Source organism: Tachysurus fulvidraco, chromosome 2, assembly GCF_022655615.1.
Source record: "Tachysurus fulvidraco isolate hzauxx_2018 chromosome 2, HZAU_PFXX_2.0, whole genome shotgun sequence".
Lineage (NCBI taxonomy): Eukaryota > Metazoa > Chordata > Actinopteri > Siluriformes > Bagridae > Tachysurus > Tachysurus fulvidraco.
In genome coordinates, this window is record NC_062519.1 from 33,273,203 (window position 1) to 33,296,286 (window position 23,084).

General features: G+C 36.9%; 2 protein-coding genes across 3 annotated transcripts; one reads left to right on the forward strand and one right to left on the reverse strand.

Annotated features, from left to right (window-relative positions):
- Positions 1-2,671: 2,671 nt before the first annotated feature.
- Positions 2,672-8,663, reverse strand: LOC113652234 (histone-lysine N-methyltransferase PRDM9-like). 2 transcript variants are annotated; one of them, XM_027161172.2, is made up of 8 exons: positions 8,473-8,663; positions 8,033-8,125; positions 7,106-7,241; positions 6,728-6,838; positions 5,695-5,966; positions 5,348-5,415; positions 5,055-5,245; positions 2,672-3,745 (listed from the first exon to the last, which is right to left on the reverse strand). In XM_027161172.2, the coding sequence occupies exons 2-8, from the start codon at positions 8,105-8,107 to the stop codon at positions 3,027-3,029; spliced, it is 1,572 nt and encodes a 523-aa protein (XP_027016973.2). In that variant the 5' UTR covers positions 8,108-8,125; positions 8,473-8,663; the 3' UTR covers positions 2,672-3,026. The 2 variants fall into 2 exon arrangements, with proteins under 2 accessions (XP_027016973.2, XP_027016981.2); XM_027161180.2 differs by having other exon boundaries at positions 8,048-8,125; positions 8,473-8,662.
- A 4,696-nt stretch (positions 8,664-13,359) lies between these two features.
- Positions 13,360-22,864, forward strand: LOC113652633 (hydroxylysine kinase-like). The gene is made up of 6 exons (XM_027161837.2): positions 13,360-13,502; positions 13,989-14,093; positions 16,268-16,576; positions 19,926-20,068; positions 20,201-20,381; positions 20,577-22,864. Exons 3-6 carry the CDS (start codon positions 16,270-16,272, stop codon positions 21,011-21,013), a joined length of 1,068 nt encoding a protein of 355 aa, XP_027017638.2. The 5' UTR covers positions 13,360-13,502; positions 13,989-14,093; positions 16,268-16,269; the 3' UTR covers positions 21,014-22,864.
- The last annotated feature ends 220 nt before the right edge of the window (positions 22,865-23,084 follow it).

Genomic DNA, 23,084 nt, shown 5'->3' on the forward strand with positions numbered 1-23,084 from the left:
CATTGCCTCAGAATAATATATTGCTTCATAGAATATATGTGTTCATATTTTATATTAAACATATACTGTATAAACATGTATAAAAATGATACACACACAGACACACACAGAGACACACACACACACACACACACATCTATATATATATATATATATATATATATATATATATATATATATATATATATACACATACATACATACATACATACATACATACATACATACATACATACATACATAAATATTAGTCTTCAAAGAAAGAAAAAGAAGATACATTTCTGTTCTGGGTTTATGGTCAATAAAAATTTGTGATATGCTAAAAAAAAAAAAAAAGAATTATATATTTTAAACAAAAAGCAGTCAATGTAGTGGAAGTACTAGCTATTTTAAGACCAGTGATGTTCTGAGTTGCTTGAATAAAGCATATTTATGGCACTGATTTACTAGATACAATACTAGTACTAAGTTTGAAAGGAAAATGACCAAAAGCACTGAAAGTACTGTTTCCCATTCAAACACCAAAGAAGGAAACTAGGCATTGATAACAGCAGTTGATAAGTGATGTTTCAGAGCTAGAAAGGCTCTGAAAGGCTTAACATAGGGAAATTACTGTCGTATTTGTGTGGGCGGTGCTACCTGTCTCATGTCTTCCACTATTGGACCCACTCCTTGTGGAATTTGGGGTGTGTGTGTGTGTATATATATATATATATATATATATATATATATATATATATATATATATATATATATATATATACATATATACATACATATATATATATATACACATATATATATGTATATATATATATATATATATATATATATATATATATATATATATATATATATATATATATATATATATGGTCAATTGTCATTGTGTTTGTGAGTCATTGTTGTTTTTATTTCTCATGTTTTAGGTTATTTATGTTTTTGTTGTTAGTTGCCATGTCAATAAAGTTTCAGTTCTCCAAGTTATGCTATTGCTATGGTCTTGTTATGTCTAGGTCTTATGTTTGTTGTAAAGTTGTGTTTCCTTTCATGTTTAGTTTATTGGATAAACTAGAGTTTGAGCTGATTTAGTTCACTGCATTCCTGCGTGTGGGTCTAATTGCCACAGTGGACGGGTGACACTCCGGTCCGTGAACATTACACTGATCCAGATTTCTTTTTAATGAGCCTGGAGTGTAGCTTAGTGATTCAGTGGATTAAAGCATGGAAAAACCTCCAAAGATGTAGAAATCACTCAGTGGGTTATGAGAAGGTCTCTGTTGGAGGGCACGGGCTACTGAAAAGCATGGCTCAAGTATAAGAATAAACTATTTCAGTGAAGCCATATCTGCCTCCTGGTTGAACAAACAACTGGAAATTCACCCAGGTTTCTATAAGTTGGGTAGAAGGAGGGTAGAAATGTAACTTTCATTTAACAATAATGATCAACAGTTCACCGAATGGACAGAAAAAGAAAAAAAAAACTTTTTGTGCCAGTTACAAAGTATGACATCAGTTACAGAAAAAAAAAAGACCCAGAGTTAAAATACATCTCATTTACTCAGTCCATGCAGGAATGTTCCATATACTGTACATTGGAGTTAAAGTAAATATAAGTAAATGACAGTTTACAATAACAGTCAAATCAAAAGGACAGGCACACAAAAACGTATAAAAAATAAAATACACAAAACATATTTTGTAACAAATATCCATAATTTACATGATTGCACTTGTAGCTGGTATTAACACCACTTGATTCAGGTAAAAAAAAAAGCCAGTGGAAAAACTATGAACATCAGAGTTCTGTTTGTTGGAGCTTCACACATTCAAGTTCACCTTTAACAGTGGCCTCTTCCAGTCGGGCTTTAAGTTTGATCACAGAACTGAGACAGCACTGGTTAAGGTTGTTGCCCACTGATAAGGGTTATTGATACTGTTGCTTATTAAAGCTTTTAATACCATCAACCTCACTATTCTTCTAGAAAGACTAGTAGAGTACTTGTGGTGAAAAGAAGGGCCACTGATCTTTTATCTGTTTTATCTTCTATCTATTTGTATATGGTAACACTGGGTATTAGTAAACATAGTTTTAGCTTATGTTTTAGCTTAAAGGTAGGGTCTCCGATATTTGAGAAATGCTTCAGAAAACTGAGTCGGGCCACCAAACAAAACAAAAATCGAAACAAATGTGTAGCCAATGAGCAGTAAGGGGTGGGTCTTGTCATTATGGGCAGAGAGAGTGTTCAATGCGCATGTGTGACATCAGCAGAAAGCGGTTTTAACATTGTCATGAAGGATAAAAACAAAGAAAGAAAGCGAAGAAAGGCTTACGATAAGGCACGAAGTAGGACCCGTGTTAATATAGGTTCAGCTTTCCAGCGCTGGTTTAGTAACACTGTTACAACACAAATAACACCTCTTTTCTATCGGAGTAATGTAGAGAGGCAGCTACAACCGTGTTTTGCTAGTAACAGCGTTTAGCTCAGGAGTTATTGACTCGGGAAACTCCAATCTGTGAATATGCGGCCAACTTCCCGCTCCTTCAGTTCTCTCCAGTGCTGGAAAGCTGATCCTATATTAACACATGCGCAATGAAAACTCTCTCCGCCCATATTGACAAGACCCGCCCCTTACTGCTCATTGGCTACACATTTGTTTCGATTTTTGTTTTGTTTGGTCACCCAACTCAGTTTTCTGAATCATTTCTCAAATATCGGAGACCCAACCTTTAACACACAGCTATATCTTTCAGCATAGCAAGATGTCAAACGTCATGCTTAATAATTGAGGAACATGTACAGGGCATTAGACACTGGATGTTGAGTAGCTTGCTCTAACTCATTTCAGAAAAAAAAGAACTTTTAGTGGAACCACAATGTAAATTGCCCATAATAGTACATTACACCACAGGGAAAAAGGACAACACGGGTAATGTGGAGAATGAGTGGGGAAACAGCAAAACTGAAAAAATCTGCTTAAGACAAAAATATATAATATTCTTCATTTGAAAAGTAAATAATAAACTACACGTTGCAAGTGTTTGTGCACTTGTGTGTACTAAAAGAACTTGAGAAAGTGAAGCTCCGTCCACACTGCGAACAGTAATATGGTTTCTCTCCTGTATGAAGGCGCTGGTGTTTCTTAAGAGCACTTTTCTCAGTAAAATTCTTCCCACAGTCTGAACAATGATATGGCTTTTCTCCTGTGTGAATGCGCTGGTGTTTCTTAAGAGCACCTCTCTCAGTAAAACTCTTCCCACACAACGGACAGTGATATGGCTTTTCTCCAGTGTGTAGGCGTTGGTGTGACTGGAGGAGGCTCTGGTGAGTAAACCTCTCCCCACAGTCTGGACACTGATACGGTTTCTCTCCAGTGTGAATGCGCTGGTGTCGTTGGAGTGTACTCCGTTGTGTAAAATTCTTTCCACACAGTGAACAATGATACGGTTTTTCTCCAGTGTGGACACGCTGGTGCCTCTGGAGATTACTCTGGTTTGAAAACTTGTCTCCACAGTGTGAGCATAGATACGGTTTCTCGCCGGTGTGGATGCGCTGATGTCGCTGAAGAGTGCTCTGCTGTGTAAAACTCCTTCCACATTCTGAGCAGTGATATGGCTTCTCACCAGTGTGGATACGATAGTGTTTGTCCAGAGTACCTCTCTCAGTAAATCTCTTACCACACTGTAAGCACTGATGTGGTTTATCTTGTGTGTAAATCCACTGGCTTGATTCAATGTCTATTTCTGGAGTAAAAATGAAAACAATATTAGAAATCTGATGTGAAATGCAACAAAATTGTTGCCCTCAAGCAACAATGTGGTTAGCCTAGTAATTAAAGTGTTTAAGACTGATTGGAAGGCTGTGAGTTTGAGCCCCACATCCACCAATCTGCCACTGCTGGGCCCCTGAGCAAGGCCCTTAACCCTCAATTGCTCAGTTGTATAAAATGAGATAAAATTGTAAGTCGCTCTGGATAAGTGCATCTGCCAAATACTGTAAATGTCTATGTAAAATTCGAAAAGTGCCAGAATACAGCAGTGCATATCACAGCTGAAGTAAAACAAAACTATACCTATAGTCATAAAATCAATTGGTTTGTTGGCTTACTTGCACAACCCAATGCGAAATCCCAAAGTTTAACTAAGGAGCCCAGTTATTCCTGTTATTGAGCTACAATAATGAATTAAATACCGTTAGCAGTGGGACGTAGCAAATCTTCTCTACCTAAAGGCTGAATTACGACTCATGTACAATACATCCATCCATTATTGTTTGTGGCTTAGAATAAAAACACACAGCAAAGCAATTCATTCATACATTCATTCTTACATTCATTCAGGTGGCAGACTCTTCCACCCAAAGCGACTTAAATGGGGTAGAATCCAGCCGAAGAAATAAAAGTCTTACTGAAACAAACAAACATTAACTTTCTGGCGGTCTGAGATTTTAACTCACAAATCTGAGATCATTTCTGCAGAATCTTAATATCTAAGATGAACCTGTAACTGTATGTAATAGTCAGAAGGATTTTGAACAAACAATTGAAATTATACAATTGAACAAAAATAGCCCCAAGGTTAATGAAAACACAAACAACTGGAATGTAAATAATCCATATTTGAACTGATAAATAAATACTATAGAAAGCTAGCAAGGTGATTTGCTACATCATCTTGTTTTGCAAATCAAATTAAGCACCAGTGCAAATTTTGAAATGTGAAAATACTAAATCAAATCAAATGGTTTAGCAGACTCTGTGTTTCAAATGTCTGATATTGAATTGTTGGTTTAAGAATCTAAATCAGATCATATAGCAGTGCATTACACCACTAAACAGTAGTTTAGTTTAGTTACAATCCACAGTCAGTAAAGTGGGTTGTAAATATAATGAATATAATATTGCTACGGATTTAAGTGAAGGATTAGTCAGTCATTGATTATGAGAGATAAACTAGATAAAACCACTTATGGCCTCCAAACTGAATCTATATTAGCTAACATATTGTTAACAGTTAATAGATCACCAAAATAAAAATCATTTGTAAACATCACCATTTGCAGAGCACTTTTTCTTCCAGATATAGCCAAATGCAATGCTGAGATTTTTGGTGTACTCCTTGGTGTACCACACCAAGAGCTCCTGTCCTGGTCTAATGGGTCGACAGCAACGGTAGAAAATACCACCCTGGTACTGAAACGCCACAAGGTTCTTCTCCTCGTTATCACACGAACAATTAACAAACCTGTGTGAATGAGAATAGTAAGGTTAAACACAGAAAGAAAGTGAGGAAAAAATTATTGCTTTCTTTTCAGTCAAGATATTTTAGTAAAGATTGAATTCCCACCTCATCCAGTTAGCATGAATCTCCTTCCTGCCATCAATGTACTGTTCACACTGCTCAGCCCTGTAGATCTGAAAAATATATTATTTTAATTATTGGAATTTTAACCTATTTTAAGCACATTGAAAATATGCATTCTATATTGAAATTTTCTTTGGTCTCCATGTTTTGCATAATAATAATAATAATAATAATAATAATAATAATAATAATAATAATAATAATAATAATAATAGCTGTCTTTTGTTGCATCTGGAAACTACATTTCTAGCAAAGAAATGCAGCTAACATTGACATTCACATAAATGTGAGCTAACATTCAAATATTTCTAAAACGTCGAATGACTAACCACCCAGGAGTAGCCACTGTTCATAGCTTCCTCACAGTCTACCAATTCTCCCTGATAAGGCCCAAAGTGCACACCAACTGGGACAGTCTTTCCCATATTAAACACTCCCAGGCCTGCATCAGGAATACTGGACTCCTGAACCACCAGACCAGGTGGAATTGTTTGCTTGGCTCGGTCAGGGACTCCCAGGGGAACAGCGTTATCAGGGACAAAGAGAGCTGGACCATGAACCTCACATTTGTTGATGAAGAACAATCTGCAGTCCTCACAGTCTGGTATGAGGGCAAGCAACAAAAGAAAGAATTTAGAGTTTAGCTCTTGTTAAAGCTAATGTAACTAAATCATGTTAAAAAGAAGGAAAACATTTCTAAGAACAGATAGCTTGCTGGGTTTGCAAACAATAATGACATTTTTTTTTTTATCTATAGCTTGACGTTGTCTCTCTCACAAATTTAAAGATTTAAAAAACACATCACACATAGGACAAATACTAGATAAACACTATCAGCTAGCTCGGATATCATTTCGTCTTTGAGCAGCAAAAAAAAAATAAAAAATTTAACTGTGCACTACCAAGTTTAATAATTCATCATTTTTGCTCAAGTTGTGTCACTCTCACAGTCTGTCACTCTACAGGTACAGATGGTTAGATCTTTACACATCTTTAACTTATTAGATTCATTAGTGGGATTTATTCAAAATCAGCAAAGATTTAAGTGAAGCCTGAGATTTTTATTTAGCTACGGCAGAGTCACAACCCACCTTTATCAAAGTTATTAGGTTATAGTTACTTTCTAAATCATAACCCTATTTGTTTGGTCATTTGAACTTGAATTTTGTTGAGGTAAAATTCAACAAAGCTATGGTTTTAATAAAAAAGCCATATTATGCAAAAATATTATATATGACAGAATATTATGCTAGAAAATAATGCTCATTAAATACATCTGTACTGAAGAGTATGTAGACTTTTTTTTATATTTCAAGGAATTAAAAGTGTAAACACTTGGTCTAAAGAGCTATGTTGGCTTACAGAGGTATTTGTCATCTTCGGGTTCCTCTTTTTTAAGCTGCTGCATGTGGAATCCTTCATCCAGCTGATCATTAGGAGTAACACGGCTCAGAGAGTTTGATGTGCCTTCATCTGAAATGCCACCGTTTACATTTATAAAGTCAGTTACAGAAATGTTAAGTAAAGACATACAGGAGGAAACCCTTAAGCACAAGGGGAACATGCAAACTGGACATAAGCTTACACACACACACACACACACACACACACACACACACACACACACACACACAAGGTTAGGTACGTTATCATACATTAAACACTACATAACAGAACACCTATAGTGCCACTTAAAGTCTAGAACAAGGAAAAAGTGTTATTTAGGTCACTGAGTCATACGTAGAAAGCCTTCATCTTCAGACTCTTCCTGTTTTAGAGGATTTATCAGGAAATCTCCACCCTGATGGTCCACAGTGATGATGGCTCTTCCTTCAGTAGAAGTGCTAAAAGCCTCAGTGTGTACATCTTCAGAAAGCTGATGAGAATAGAAAAGAAATTTGAGTTTTGAGTTTTATTAGTAGTAGTAGTAGTATTAACAATATACAGCTTTACAGAAATCTAGATGTAGATTAAGATCTAAATTTTAAAAAACAAGGCAGCGACTGCAATGTCAAGGAAAAATTCACTGTGGTGACACTGAAAGGAAAAGAGCTTGAGAGGAAGCAGAAGGAACCCATCCTCTCAGAAAAGAATGGTATAAGAAAAGAAGAAATGTGTTGAAGAAAGACTGATTCATTCATTTTACAGCAGGATGAACCGTCTTCAAACACTGATCGAGTTCAGTGATGATGACAGCAACAGGACCCTGTATACCTTCAGTACCCAGAGCCTGACTGTGACCATAGACACACCGTTGCTACATTCCAGAATACTGAGATGCCCTAGAAGATTTACACCATGCCAGCCTCATGTTTCCTGCCAGTCTGTCTAACCTCAGCTAGGAGTATTATTCATCTACATGATAGTGGGATGTGGTAGGCTAGCGGTTAAGGTGTTGGTCTAAAAATCAGAAGGTTGTGAGTTCAAATTCCACGTCCACCGATCTGCCACTGCTGTGCCTTTGAGCAAGGCCCTTAACCCTTAATCGTTCAATGAAATAAAGTCGCTCTGATAATGGCATCTGCCAAATGATGTAAATGTGTATGAGGTCTGAATAAATACACTTAAAAACAAGCAGAACGTTATAAATGGCTTCATTACATAAACTGGGATGAGGTGGACAGAACGTTATTCAAAAATGTATTAGTTCGTTTATTAATAACACACATCACTCAGGGTTACCTCTAAGTGTTGAGCAGCAGGAGTGTGTGTTTCTCTCACAGAGCACAGGCCAACCTCCATGACAAAACATCTACAGAGCTGTGACAAGGGCAAAAAAGACCAAATGATCACTTAAATGTAGACTCTGATGACTGAAGATACAATTTATAGTTTAAATAAGCCACGCCCCCCCACTGTAGTGACCACGCCCCCTACGGTGACTTAAGTCTACATCTGTTCTTAGGTAAACAATCACTTTTGTCTAAACTCAGACATGAGCAGAATAAAATATACTACAGTTTAAGTTTATTTAGGAGCTTATATATACTCCTATATATTTATAAAATGTATTTGAGAAATGAAATACGAAGTATAAAAAGAAATAATAAGTAAAAACCTAATTTAAATATTAACACTGAGCCAAACAGCTAGATAGTGAAACTTACCTCAGGCTTTAAAGCTGAACAGTGCTCCTACTAAATACACAAAATATTCAGCCTTTTTTCTTCAAACTCATCAGCACGAACTGTTGCTATAAAACCCTGTCATAAATAATCTGATAAAGATGGTTAATCTCGCTCACAGAGCTCAGCTGACCAATCAGGAAAGCTCGACTTCTCTTCCTCTCAATGTATGGACACTCGCTGACTCGGCGTGTGTACTGCCCCCTGGTGGAGAACTGTGGAAATACAAACTAAAATCTAGGGACCTTCTACTTCTTAGAGACTGTTTGTCTTTACAGTGAGTAGATTTGCCAACACCAACCACTTTATAATATAGCTATTTCACCTGTACACCTGCACATGCATGCAGTTATCTAATCAACCAATCATGTGTAAGCAATATAATGCAAAATAAATACATAAATAAATCGTTCCGATTTGGGTAAGGTTCACATCAAACATCAGTTTACATAAAAAGTGTGATCACTGTGACTTTGATCATGGCATGGATGTAGGGCTGTTTTTTTTTTTTTTTGGAGTATTTTTTAAGAACTAATCATCTGGGATTTTCTAATGGTGGAAAACAACTTGTTGGAAAGAGAGGTTGGAGTAAAATGTTTAGATCAAGCAGCCAGAAAGGATATCATTTAATTACACTTTTAATCACAATTTTTAGAAGGTGAGTGATTGAGTGAGTGAGTAAGTGAGTCAAGCAAGAAAGAAAGAAAGAAAGAAAGAAAGAAAGAAAGAAAGAAAGAAAGAAAGAAAGAAAGAAAGAAAGGGGATATATCAAGTTTTCAGTATGAATATAAAGATTTTCAGAATTTGTTTAAAGAATTGCCTTATCATTCCAAAATGTTCTGAGGGTAAGATATCTGTTTTATGTGTACTCTGATTGCAAAGTGAGTGAGTGAGTGAGTGAGTGAGTGAGTGAGTGAGTGAGTGAGTGAGTGAGTACGTGAGAGAGGGAGTAAGTGAGAAAGTGTGTGAGTGTGTGAGTGAGTGAGTGAGTGATTGACTGATTGACTGACTGACTGAGTGTGATTGAGTGAGTGAGTGAGTGAGTGAGAGAGTGAGTGTGAGTGAGTGAGTGAGTGAGTAAGTGAGACAGTGAGTAGGTAAGTGAGTGAGTGAGTGAGTGAGTGAGTGAGTGAGTGAGTGAGTAAGTGAGAGAGGGAGTAAGTGAGAAAGTGTGTGAGTGTGTGAGTGAGTGAGTGAGTGATTGACTGATTGACTGACTGACTGAGTGTGATTGAGTGAGTGAGTGAGTGAGTGAGAGAGTGAGTGTGAGTGAGTGAGTGAGTGAGTGAGTGAGTCAAGCAAGCAAGAAAGAAAGAAAGAAAGAAAGAAAGAAAGAAAGAAAGAAAGAAAGAAAGAAAGGTGATATCTCAAGTCTTCCGTGTGAATATAAAGATTTGATTTTCAGAATTGTAAAAAGAATTGCCTTATCATTCCAATGTTCTGAGGGTAAGGTATCTGTTTTGTGTGTACTCTGATTGCATTTCCAACAACTGATTCCATCTGTTTAATTAATTCATTCTTTTAAACAAACAGCAGCTGTACCTGAGTCTATTGAAAGCAAGATCAGCTGATTAAACATGTGGAATCTGGTGTGGCTCCTACTTATTTTTGGAATGAAATTCTGTACTTTGGATCAGACTGGTCTCCCCTGCATCAGCCAATACGTCAGGGCATTGTCACTAATGCGGCCCTCAGTGTATTATCACTGTCTGAGATGTTAATGTTTAGAATATTTAACATTAAAGGTTCACTTTAGTGTTTCTACAAAGTCCTACTTTAGACTTTGACCTGTGCTGGATGTTGTTCCTGCAGATCTCTGGCTCAGTACTGATTACAATAATAAATCTGTTCACAGCAATGTCTAAGACCTACAGCAGTCTAACATAAAACCACAAAAAATATTCTACAATAGCAATACATGCTGTGAGTGTCTAATTTATCGCAGTTAGCAGTTATATTGTACGCTAGTGGTTAGCGGTTTGGGACAGCATTAGAGTTAATGATAAGAGATTAAATTAGGGTATACCATTAGAATGAGAGATATTTTATCTTTATATAAACATTACTTATAACTCTTAATGGATTAGAGACTAACACTACAGTAATGCTAGAAATTAGGATGTGGTTTAGAGTTAAGGATTAGCGGGGGTTATCATTTTATGGCTAGTTAGGTCAAAATGATGTCTTGGCTTCAAATTCAGAAAAGATGTATGTATGATGTGTTTCCAGTTTAACATTTTAGTTCAGAAAGACAGAGGCTAAAATTTTTTTTTTTTTTTTAAATACTCTTAAGCTCAGTTTTAAGGAGGGATTTTAATGGCAAAAGTTTTAGAATGCAAAGGTCACATTCTTCACCTTTTCTTATTGTGGTGTTTTTACTGCTGCAGTTTTTATGTTCCATGTATAATTTTATCAGCAGGTTCAAGTTCATGTCAGACATATAAATATTAACTAGAGGGAAAATATCAGGTGTGTTTTTCTCCAGGCAGTCACACTGAATGACCTGCTGAATAAAATCAACAACAAGCTTGAAGAGAAAAAAATTAGATTATTGAGGAAAGACAGATTCAGACTGTTACTGAACCTCAAGTCTATATTTCTACATTGTCCTTTAGAGAATCTAAAGATATTAAACATTTTTTGTTCAGCTGTCAGAAAATGGAGTCAACAACAAAAATAGTGTGTATTTCCTCAGTTATAGCAAAATAAGACAGAAAATATTCTAATCAGTATCAATCAGTATGGTGCTTTCTGGTTGGCTGTGAATATTTATACCAACAATATAAAACATATACAGAATTTAATCACTGAAACTTTAGTCAGTTCAGATATTTTCACTGTGTGAACATACTGAGGCATGCTATCTCATTATTCACTGAAGAAACAAATGATAATGTCAACTATAAATAAAAATAAGTAGTCTATAAGCCACAGTCATCATCTTTATTCAGCTCATCATTTCTTAAATGTGTGATTTACATATCATTTATGTATCGCTTACATAAAATGACTCATTGTTTCATTTACATCTCCCACTCAATGATTCATTTCCACCTGTGCTGCTTTAAATATTCACATATTCACCTATAAACTTACCTTACCTCACCTCTCTCTCTCTCTCTCTCTCTTCTGGTAGTTCCCAGAATATCTAAGTCTACTAAAGGTGGTAGAGCATTTTCTTATTTAGCTCCCAAACTTTGGAATAGTCTTCCTGATAGTGTTCGGGGCGCAGACACACTTTCCCAGTTTAAATGTAGATTAAAAACTCATCTCTTCAGTCAGGCGTACACATAATACATCCCATAATATCATGCACCAGTACATCAGACCAGCACATTTTTTATGAACGGCAGATATGTTAATCCCTTTCCACTGCTTCTCTCTTTGTACCCATCCCGAGACATCCAGACACTGTACCAGCTCCCATCGTCCTCTGTGGGACGAAGCCTTTGGACATCCACTGAGCCGAGGCCAACTCTAAGAATCCTGAGACATCTCCAGTTAGACTCTGTGGTACTCAGGAGATCAGAAGTCCTTGAACCTCACACCAATACAACATTTAACTGACTGTATATTACAATCACACCCCCAGTGTCACCCATATGAGGATGGGTTCCCCCTTGAGTCCGGTTCCTCTCAAGGTTTCTTCCTTTACCAATTTAAGCGAGTTTTTCCTTGCCACTGCTGCCTGAGTCATCTCAGACTTGCTCATAGGGGAATAAATACATACACACTGTGAACTATATACATCTAATAATAATCTAGAATTTTTATTCTGTTAATTCTTATTTCTTTTATTATTCGTTATTTCCTTTATCATTAATTATGTTTACCTTCTGCTCTATGTTTATGTTCTGTAAAGCTGCTTTGAGACAATGTCTATTGTAAAAAGCGCTATACAAATAAACTTGAATTGAATTTCACACACACACACACACACACACACACACACACACACACACACACACACACACACACACACACTGCATTAAAGCTTTAGAACAGGGGTCGGCAACCTTAAACACTCAAAGAGCCATTTTGACCCGTTTCCCACAGAAAAAATACCACAGGGAGCCACAAAACCCTTGTGACATCTAAACCCAAGATAACACTGCATATATCGTTTTTTACCTTTATGGAAACTATAGAAAAAACTGTAGTGTGTTGCATTTATGAAATAAATTAACTGCTACCGATTAAACGCAATTTTATTTCTGCAGGCAAACAAAAATATTTTGAACAGTTTCAACTAACCTTAAGAAAAAAGACGCTGGGTTGAAGGTTACTTTCAAATTAAATGTTTAATATATAATTGAGTCCTTCGTATTCATGACCAGGGCTCTCAAGTTTTGAAGACAGGCAAGCATGACCTCTCTAACCCCTCGCTTTTTTCATTGGATTTTGCGTTAATTCTTTCCCAGATAGTGCTAATTTCTGATTGGCTATTGTGTAGCCTCTTTTTTTTGATTGGCTGATAAGTGTCAGACTCGACTAAGAACTGAGACGCGCTTGATTCCTGCCCGGTTCCATAGAGACAGCAGTGCGGACTGATACATTTTGGGCGCTGCGGCTTATTAAATATATGATAGTCAAAAAGTTTTTCTGCGTGAGAATATGATGTGCGGCGGGAGAGCGTGAGAAAAGACCCAAATGCGTGACACTTGACATAAAAAATTAAACCTGCCGGCTGCAGCAAATCAACAATGCGCCTACTTCTGTGTGTCGGATTTCGCAAGTCGGCAGTTATGACGCATATTTTGAGCGACCAAAAAATAAATAAATAAACACGGTTTATTTTAATGTTACACGAGCATCATGATCTTAGAATTTAGAATTAAATTTTTTTTAAAAAACTAACTAACAAAAATAAAAAAATTAAATTAAATATTTATTTTCCAAATCTACAGGGAGCCGCAGCAGAGGGATGAAAGAGCCACTTGCGGCTCCGGAGACGCGGGTTGCCGACCCCTGCTTTAGATGATTCCAGCGCATCTGTCAGGCTGTGCAGTACTGTATGTCATGTTTTCATCCCATTGGTTTATAGAGTCAATACATCATGAAAAGTCTGAATTCTCCTAAAAACAGCTCCTTTGACTTTACCTGAAGAAACACTTGGTATTTTACCAGTAAATCTGTGCTTATGGTAGACTCAGATTCATGTTCTTGGCTGACAGGTGTGAAACCCGATGTAGTACTGTATATTCTTTCTACTGGAAACTCCAACCAATCTAACAATTTCCTCTGACCTCTCTCTTATCAACAAGATGTTTATACCCAGGATAGAAAACCCCTAGCAGCTCTTTAAGATACTTAAACCAGCCTTTTTGGCACCAATATCCATGGCAAAGTCACAGAAATCACACATTTTCTTGAGTCTGTATATTCTGACTGTATATACAGTTTACGTACAAGTTTGGAGTGTATATCTTACTGCAAGACCTTTGTGACTGTTTGTATGCAATATCCCGATCTGGCAACTCAACTATTTCTTTTTGCAGGACATTACGCAAAACTTACGTCAACCCAAGACACACGCATACACACACTGTGCAACCGAAACAACAGGATCATAAACACTTCACACACTTGATTTTTAACCGGAGGTAAGCAATAGTTCAGAAATACTCTCTAGTTTTAATGTGAATTGTGCGCGCTCCGAAAACTGCACTTTAACGTAAACTTTTCCGTTTTTCCATGTTGTTTCTTATTTATTTTTATTTATTTTTTGTGTTGTCATTTTTCTTAATTTGTAATAGCTAGAACCATTACTCAGGTTTGTTGCTTTGTGCCTCTCTGTTGTTTAAACGATTAAAAAAAAAATAGCTTTAACAATACAGTTACACACACACACACACACACACACACACACACACACACACACACACACACACACACATAGACACACACACACACATACATGGGCGTAAATTTCATTTAACAGCAGGGGGGACAATAAATATATCATTTCTCATGCACAATTGTTGAAGGGGGACACAAATAATACAGTCAAATTGTACTTTTGAATTAATCATTATTATTATCGTAGCATGGAGAGTGCGTCATTATGGTTATTTTCAAAGTTTTTCTCAGGTTCAAATTTTCCTTTTCTCCGTCATTTTATCTAGTCAATGACACACTGCAAGGCAAGGCAAGTTTATTTATACTGTAGCACATTTCATACACAATGGTAATTCAAAGTGCTTTACATAAAGTAAAACTATCATAAAAAAAATAATCACAACAATAAAAACAAGGAATTAAAAAAGGGTTACAATTTTATTTAAAATTAATTAAGACACTTAAGAACAGAATAGAAATTGATTATACAAAAAAATACTGTGGGGTCAGTTCGGTCGACTTAAGTAAAGTTGGCCCCATATTCCCAGATTCGAGTTTCCCGAGTCAATAGCTCCTGAACTAAAGGGTGTTACTACACAAATAACACCTCTTTTTTATCTTAGTAATGTAGAGAGGCAGCTAAAACCAAATTTTTCTGAAAATCGGCTTTCCTCCGCGGTGGACAAAATACACAAACGTCTGCAAAGTGCAGAACCCGAAAAGCGAATACTATAAAAACGTCAATAACTTTACTGTAGTACACTGTACTGCCATCAAACTAAGAACACACATCACTGATGTCCTAATACATGTACTAAACACTTATTTGGGAGAAATCTCTTTTTGTTGATTTTTTTATGATTTTTCATAATATAAAAAAATCAATAGCTTTACTGTAATACACTGTACTGTCACCAAACTCAGAACACACATCACTGATGTCCTAATACATGTACTAAAACACTTATTTGGGAGAAATGTCTTTTTCTTTATTTTTTATGATTTTTCATAAAATTAAAAATCAATAAATTGACTATTATGGAAATTATATTCAATAGCTTTACTGTAATACACTGTACTGTCATCAAACTCAGATCACATATCACTTATTTCCTAATTGATGTACTAAAACACTTATTTTGGGGAAATGTTTTTTTTTTGTTGATTCTTTATAATTTTTCATAATATAAAATAATCAATAACTTTACTGTAATACACTGTACTGTCACCAAACTCAGATCACACATCACTGATATCCTAATTGATATAGTATTTTGGGGAAATGTCTATTTTTTTTTTATTTTTTATGATTTTTCATAAAATACAACCCAATAAAATTATGAAAAATCATAAAAAATCAATAAAAAGACATTTCCCCAAAATAAGTGTTTTAGTATATGTATCAGGACATCAGTGATTTGGACATTTTCACTTAAGGGTGTACTCAATTTTGTGGCCAGTGGTTTAGACATTAATAACTGTGAGTTATTTTGAGGAGACAGCAGAGTTACACTTTTGTACAAGCTGTATACTCACTACTTTACATAGCAGCAAAGTGTCATTTCTTCAATGTTGTCACATGAAAAATTATAATAAAAAATTTACAAAAATGTGAGGGATGTACTCACTTCTGTGAGATACTATATGTTGTTTTGTGTGTGTGTGTGTTTGTGTGTGTGTGTGTGTGTGTGTGTGTGTGTGTGTGTGTGTGTGTGTGTGTGTGTGTGTGTGTGTGTGTGAGAGAGAGAGAGAGAGAGAGAGAGAGAGAGAGAGAGAGAGATATTTTTTTTTATGGTGGCCTGCTACTGCTGGGCCCCTAAGCAATGCCCTTAACCCTCAATTACTCAGCTGTGTAAAAACCGGTATTCACTGGTATTTATTTGATCTAAATCACCTGTGGGTCTGATGCAAATGTTCTCTCATGTAATTCCTCTTACAGCAATGTCAATAAAGAAAGCATCCAAACCGAACCTGAGAGACTCCCAGGTGACAGAATTAACTGCACGTCTTTTTGGGCTAACTGTATCTTCCATACATCCTCTGCCCAGTTACGATGATCAGAACTTCCATGTGGTGTGTGTGGATGCTGGTGACTTTGTGTTGAAGGTCATGAACTCTACAGATAGTGAGAACATGAAACTACTTGAGGTGCAGACACACAGCATGAACTTCTTGCAGCAGAATGGACTTCCTGCACAGAAGGCTCTGTGCACTGTTACAGGGAAAATGATGAGTCTGGAAGAGTTAGGTATGACATACTCATCTTCTGAACTCTTTATTCTGTTGGCACCCCATAAAAAGAAATAATCACCAAAACTATGCCATTCGTTTGTGCTACGTTTGTGCTGATTTGTGCCGCCAATACGGACGTTTGTGCTGCTTTGGTGTTTGATATTAAACATTATTTTTTTGACCGTGTGACGTCACTTTCCACCCCAAATCGCTCAAAACCGGCTTAATTCGTTTGTGCTCGATTTGTGCCCATTTGTGCTGTTAAAAGAAACACTGTAAAACGCATTCAGAAAACTTATTATATTGCGCAAGTACAAAAAAAGCGTGACCGTAAACAATAGGTATATAGAACAGCTTGCGTGGAGTCACGTCTCCTCCAGACATTTTATAATTTCCTTATGAAGGGTATAATAAATAATATATGGTGTTATACAGCACAAACAAATAGCACCGGGTTAAGGCGATTTGGACGACAACCCGGTTCTATTTGTGATTCAATGTTTCTTTCATTTGGAATGAATGAATCAGCTGTTTTGAATAGATTTAATAAATGACTCAGGACTAAAAAAAAAAAAACAGTACATTGCAGCTTTCTATTGGGAATTTTATTTTTGGAAAAAGTGTAATTAAATTTTTTTTCTATCGTTTCATATTTCTGTAATTTTTTTAATTAATCTCATAATTATTTATACATTGTAAATGCCTGCAGGAGCTCCTTGTAAAATATGTGTTGGCTATTAATAGAGCCTTGCTTGTTTAATTATATTTGTCTCTTTAAAAAAGCCGTTCTATATACCTATTGTTTAAATACGGTCACTTTTTTTTGTGCTTGCGCGGTGCTGGTTTTTATTGTTTGCCGTGTTTTTCCCCATTTTAACTGTGGAGTTTAGCATTTTAGATCTGTGCTTGAAATTGTCAGGTAATGTATTTCGTAATATTTTCTTTCTTAGATAATCTCCAATGCACTGTGATCTTACATCTTACCTGCAATGTACTGTAACTTCTCTGTCTGTACTAATATTGTAAGAGGACTGATGGATTTTGTCCAATAAAAATGAGGAAAAATATAATTGTGGATTGTCTTAAGTTTTCTGAATGCTTTTAACAGTCAATAGACATTTAACATGTTTCTGGCCCCTTAAAAACATTTATTTACATTAAGCACTGCATAGTGGAAAAACAAAACAGGAAAAAAAAACTTCTGGCAGAGGAACAAGGTAAGCATGTGCTCTTAGATTATTTTTTTTATTTTATTTAAAATAAAATGTACTTCAAAGCATGTGTGCAGCACAATATAATGTCTATTTTAGCGGTGCGAACCGGCACAAACCTCACGGTTTGGAGAGATTTGGGCGGCGAGGGGTGGAGAGTGACGTCACAGCTCCAAATAGTTTTTGTTATTTCTAAGAAGGGGAAATATACTTGACGTTCATTTCAATGGCACAAATCGAGCACAAACGAATGACACCAGTTGTGTGATTTAGACCAGGGGTTCCCAACCTTTTTTGTGCCAGGGACCGGCTTATTCATAAAAAAAAATTCCAGGGACCAGTTGTCAATTTTAATGCCTCAGTTTCAAGATGCATCGTTTGGAACATATCACTGTGTAAAACAGTAACAGCCTATCATTTAATTGCATATAATGAACATGGTGGCAACAAACTTGTAGGAATATACCAATCTTTTTAAACTTTCAGAACCGGTTCCCCTTTCTCCCATACAATTAGGTCTACTTCAAAAGCAACTTACGCAGCACTCACTCACTAGCAGGTGGCAGTAATGGCAAATTGTATGAAAATGCCAGTCCATTTCACCTGTCAAAGCTCTCCAGAACCACTAAAGACAATCACTTCAACAGCAACTTAGTGTTTTCACTCAGCAACAGGCGACAACAAAGGATAATTGTATGAAAATAAGAGCCAGTTTTAACTGTCAGACAGTTTTAGGATATAATAGCAAACACAGTGATTTCAGCCAATAAGTTTTAAAAGTGGAAAATTAGAGATTAAGCTTTAACCTTTAACAAAAAATACCAGACTGATGTTGAGGATATCAAAACTTGCCGCTGAGCATCCAACTCACGTTTCTTTCGAAAAACTCCTCCGTTTTGTCTTTGGGAGTTGGGTGTTTGGTGGTTAAGTGCCGCTGACGTTTTGACGGCTTCATTGCAGTTTTTCACCACAAATAACACAACGGATTTGGCGCCACGGAATCGCATGTTGTCGTAAATCCATACCTAATGTATGAGGTATCGTATTTACGATTGAAGCTTGACTTTTTGTCTCTCTCGCTATTTTCGAGTTGGTCATCTACTTTCCTTTTACCAGAACTGCCCGCAATGAAATTAGCCATTGAAGTTTGCTGACGCCCGCTCATCTCTCCACGTACTTCGGTCACTTCAGGTGCACCGCGCTTTTATTGCAGTCCGTTCAGATACGACACGTTGCTAAGCAATCGCAAGGCGCTCAAAGAAACACATTTTAATTTATTTATTGTTTATGTTTTGGATTAAATAAAATTACATGTCATAGCACTTAAAAAAAGACAACGATTCTCGTAAAAAAATGTATAAAAAAAAATTCTTGGAATATTTCAAGGCCCGGTACTAACTTGTCCACGGACCGGCACCGGTCCAGGGACCGGGGGTTGGGAATCACTGATTTAGACGATCTGGGGTGGAGAGTGACGTCACAGTTCCCGAAAATATTTTGGTTATATCTCAGGAAGGAAAACAGATACAGTGTTTGTTTTAACGGCACAAAATGTGCACAAATAGAGCACAAACAAACTAAGCCGGTTTTGAGCGAATTGGACGATGTGGGGTGGAAAGTGACGTCACACGGTCAAAAAAAAAATGGTTAATATCTCAAACACCAAACGATCGTTTTTGCGGCACAAATCAGCACAAACGAATGACATAGTTTTGGTGATTATTTCTTTTTATGGGGTGCCAACTTCACGGAGGTGTTCAGCTTAGTGTTTTGATTGGTGGGTGTGTCTTTTTACCTCATTGTGATATCAGGTAATAAACACTTTTTCTTAAAACCTAACCCTATACCCTACATCCTAAACCTTAACCCTCATACCCTAAGCACTAGGCTTGCATGCTATGCATGATCTCACAGACTCCTATGATTGTTCATTTTATTTGACGGGGACAGAGAGAGAGTGAGAGAGTTCTCCCCCACACAGAGAGATCATGGTCAGTTTTTGCACTCTTGGATGCCCCACCAAAGATTACTTTGGCATTGTCAGTATTTGCAGTTGTAATGTTTTTCTTGTTATACACAGAGGAAGAGTAAAGGAACACGTTGTTCTAGTGATGATGTAATGGTTTGATGTGATTTGCCCTGATTGATCCATAGATTGTGGATATGGCCTTCAGAAATATCTGGTGCGTTTGCTGACATACCTGCCTGGAACTCCAATGGCCAAAATCACCAATACGCCACAGCTACTGTATGAAACGGGAAAAATGGGTGCCATGCTGGACATGATTTTACTGTCGGTAAGATGTCTGCTTCAATAACTTTTTTTTTTTTTTTTGCTGCAATGAATTTTATTAATAAAAGTAATTATATGTAGAATGATAGAAAATACATCTGAGAAAAACAGAAATATATATATTTTTTTAATAAAGATGGAGCATGAGAACCTCGGTGCTCTTCAGAGGGAGAACTTCATCTGGAGTTTGTCCTGTTTTCCTCTGATAAATGATTATCTCCATGTGATGGATGGAGATCCAATGCAGCTAATCATTAGAGGAGTTACTGATCAGTACCGAAACCAAGTGGTACCGAAACTCCCCTCCTTCCGCAAGTGTGAGTCAGGAGCTGGGGTACATCAGCATTAGGATGTAGGGGTAACTTACTCTGGGGTTATAACCTCTATTTAGCCTGTTTTATTACTGAAAAATAGCTGTAATACATTCTGAACTTCATTTATAATGCATTCTGAAATATTCAAACATGATCCTAATGAGGAATGGTATAATGAAATGTTCTGCTGTGTTGCAGGTATAAATCATGGAGATTTGAATGATCACAACATCCTTGTGAAGCAGGACGGTCCATCGTGCTACAGGATCAGCGGCATTCTGGACTTTGGTGATATGAGCAGCGGCTATTTTGTTTTTGAGCTGGCGATCACAATAATGTACATGATGATCGAGAGCCGGAATCCGCTGGAGGTTGGGGGTCCAGTCATCGCTGGGTTTGAGAGCATTTTTCCTCTGAACTCTGATGAAAGAGATGCTTTGTATACTCTGGTGCTGAGTCGGTTTTCTCAGTCGCTGGTTTATGCACGTTCTGCGGTTCTCCAGCAACCAGAAAACGAAGACTATCTGATGATCACAGCAAAAAATGGACATAGACTCCTCCAGCTTCTGTGGGAAAAGGGGAAAGAGGAAGTGCAGAAAGTATGGTTTAAAGGTGCTGCTAATATCTCAAACTAAATGCTAATTGTAAATTCTTACTCTAATCCCTAAAAAGCTAAACAATCACTTCTAAGCAAAGCATTACAGTTTTTTCAGTTGCTAACAAGCATTGTTCAATACCGAAATCACATATTCAAAACTCTTCACACAGTCTGCATTACCAGCATGAATGTTGGCCAAACAGTTAATCTCACCTACAAAACTAACTCAGACCAACATAACACTGGCAACAATTCTCATTCAGAAAACACACATTTCATTCACAACACACTGACCTAAAAAACCCACTAACAACAGGAAGCATTAAATTTTTTTAAAGTGTCAATGATTTTCCACATAAATCAGTTCTTCATATAGAATACTGTAATACAATTTCACTTTATTGAAAGCATTTGTAACACGAATGAATCAGAAATTAATCAAAATTGAATTTTTTTATATGAATGTAGTACTTGAAAATTATAACCAAACGGTGAAATAAGAGGGGAAACAAAGAGAAGCCAAAGGGCATCAAACTCCCCTTCCTTCATTGTTGTGTGGGATAATGTGGCATTCCACCACTCTGCTGCAGTCACAGAGTGGTTTGTGGCACATCCCAGGATGTCAGCATCATACCATCTGACAGACTACACCATCTGGTCATGTGGATGGTGGTCATAAACCTTCCACCTCCACGCAGATAAAAACTGCTCTATGGGGTATAAGAAAGGGGAGTATGGAGGCAGGTATGATACTGACATCCTGGGATGTGCCACAAACCACTCTGTGACTGCAGCAGAGTGGTGGAATGCCACATTATCCCACACAACAATGAAGGAAGGGGAGTTTGATGCCCTTTGGCTTCTCTCCTCTGCTGGCACAAGTCGAATATGTAGGTCATTTAGAAACGAAATGAGCTTCTCTGTATTGTAGGGGAGCAATGAGTGGTTTTTGTAACAGCAAACCTTCATTAGACATTGCTGCACACATCATGATGTTAGCTCCCTTTTGGACTGGGACCTCCACAATCGCTTTCTTTCCCATTACATTTCTTCCCCTGTGTCGTGTTTTTGCGAGGTTGAATCCAGCTTCATCCACAAAGATAAAAGTATGTGGATTCCATCTCCATTACCCTCTAAATTGCAGACAGTTTCATAGTAATTGACATTATGCATCAATGTGTATGTACCCTGTTTGATTACTGAACAGATATCTTACCTGGACATATTGATAGCGGAGTTCTTTCACACGTTCACTGTTTCTCTCAAAGGGTACAGTTGCTTCATCCTTATTTTATGTTTCTCTAGGACTCTAGCAATTGTTGTTGTGCTAACCATATTCACATTTTCAAAAGTGCCGTTGTCTGCCAGCACTCTCTCCCGAATTTCCTGCAGTTTTATTGCATTGTTGGCACTTACTGTTCCATATCCACAATGGCAATTACTTGCGCATCAGAACAGATTCTGCCTCTCCCTCCTCTTGTGGGCAACATTTGGATCCTCCTTACTGTATTGTAATAGGCTTCAAAATGTCAATATGTGTAAAAACGTACACATTGTATTGTATTTTACTGTAATGTGTAATTCAGTTATCATTAAGGGATGCTCATCTCACCTGTTGTGTTGTTGGAAAATGGGTACGATTGATGCAACTGTTGAACGTGGCAGATTTGTTTGCACCCTTAGACCAGCTTCGCTCAAAAAGAGACCATAATTTACTACATGGTCAATAATTGTTGCTCTTATATGAGACTAAGGCAGAACACCTGGGTGGAATTTTAGCTAAAATTGCAATTAGCTTGTAATGAGGATTTTTTATTTTTATTTTTTGGCTATGAAATTGTGAATATTTTAAAATAATTACTGCATAAATGCTTGGTATTTGCCATCATTCTGTTTTGAATGTGTTTTTAATCATTTTGAATGCGGTGTATTAGCATTAGTGGGTTTTTACACCTGGGGTCTCATTTATAAAACTGTACGTAGGATCCCTACTACAAGTTTGCGTACGCCCAAAAGCCAAAAATGGCGTACGCCAAAAAAAATTTCCGATTTATAAAACCATGCGTACGCACACCTGTAAGCAATGTTCCCTTTATAAATCACAGATC

Excerpts from the sequence above, each read along its gene's own strand:
- LOC113652234 (XM_027161172.2), bottom strand. The coding sequence starts at position 8,107 with ATGGAGGTTGGCCTGTGCTCTGTGAGAGAAACACACACTCCTGCTGCT. Across the intron at positions 7,242-8,032 it reads TAGAGGTAACCCTGAGTGAT|CTTTCTGAAGATGTACACAC; the intron begins GTGTGTTATTAA and ends TATTCTCATCAG. Across the intron at positions 5,416-5,694 it reads ACAGTGGCTACTCCTGGGTG|ATCTACAGGGCTGAGCAGTG; the intron begins GTTAGTCATTCG and ends TATATTTTTCAG.
- LOC113652633 (XM_027161837.2), top strand. The coding sequence starts at position 16,270 with ATGTCAATAAAGAAAGCATCCAAACCGAACCTGAGAGACTCCCAGGTG. Across the intron at positions 16,577-19,925 it reads GATGAGTCTGGAAGAGTTAG|ATTGTGGATATGGCCTTCAG; the intron begins GTATGACATACT and ends ATTGATCCATAG. Across the intron at positions 20,382-20,576 it reads ACTCCCCTCCTTCCGCAAGT|GTATAAATCATGGAGATTTG; the intron begins GTGAGTCAGGAG and ends GCTGTGTTGCAG.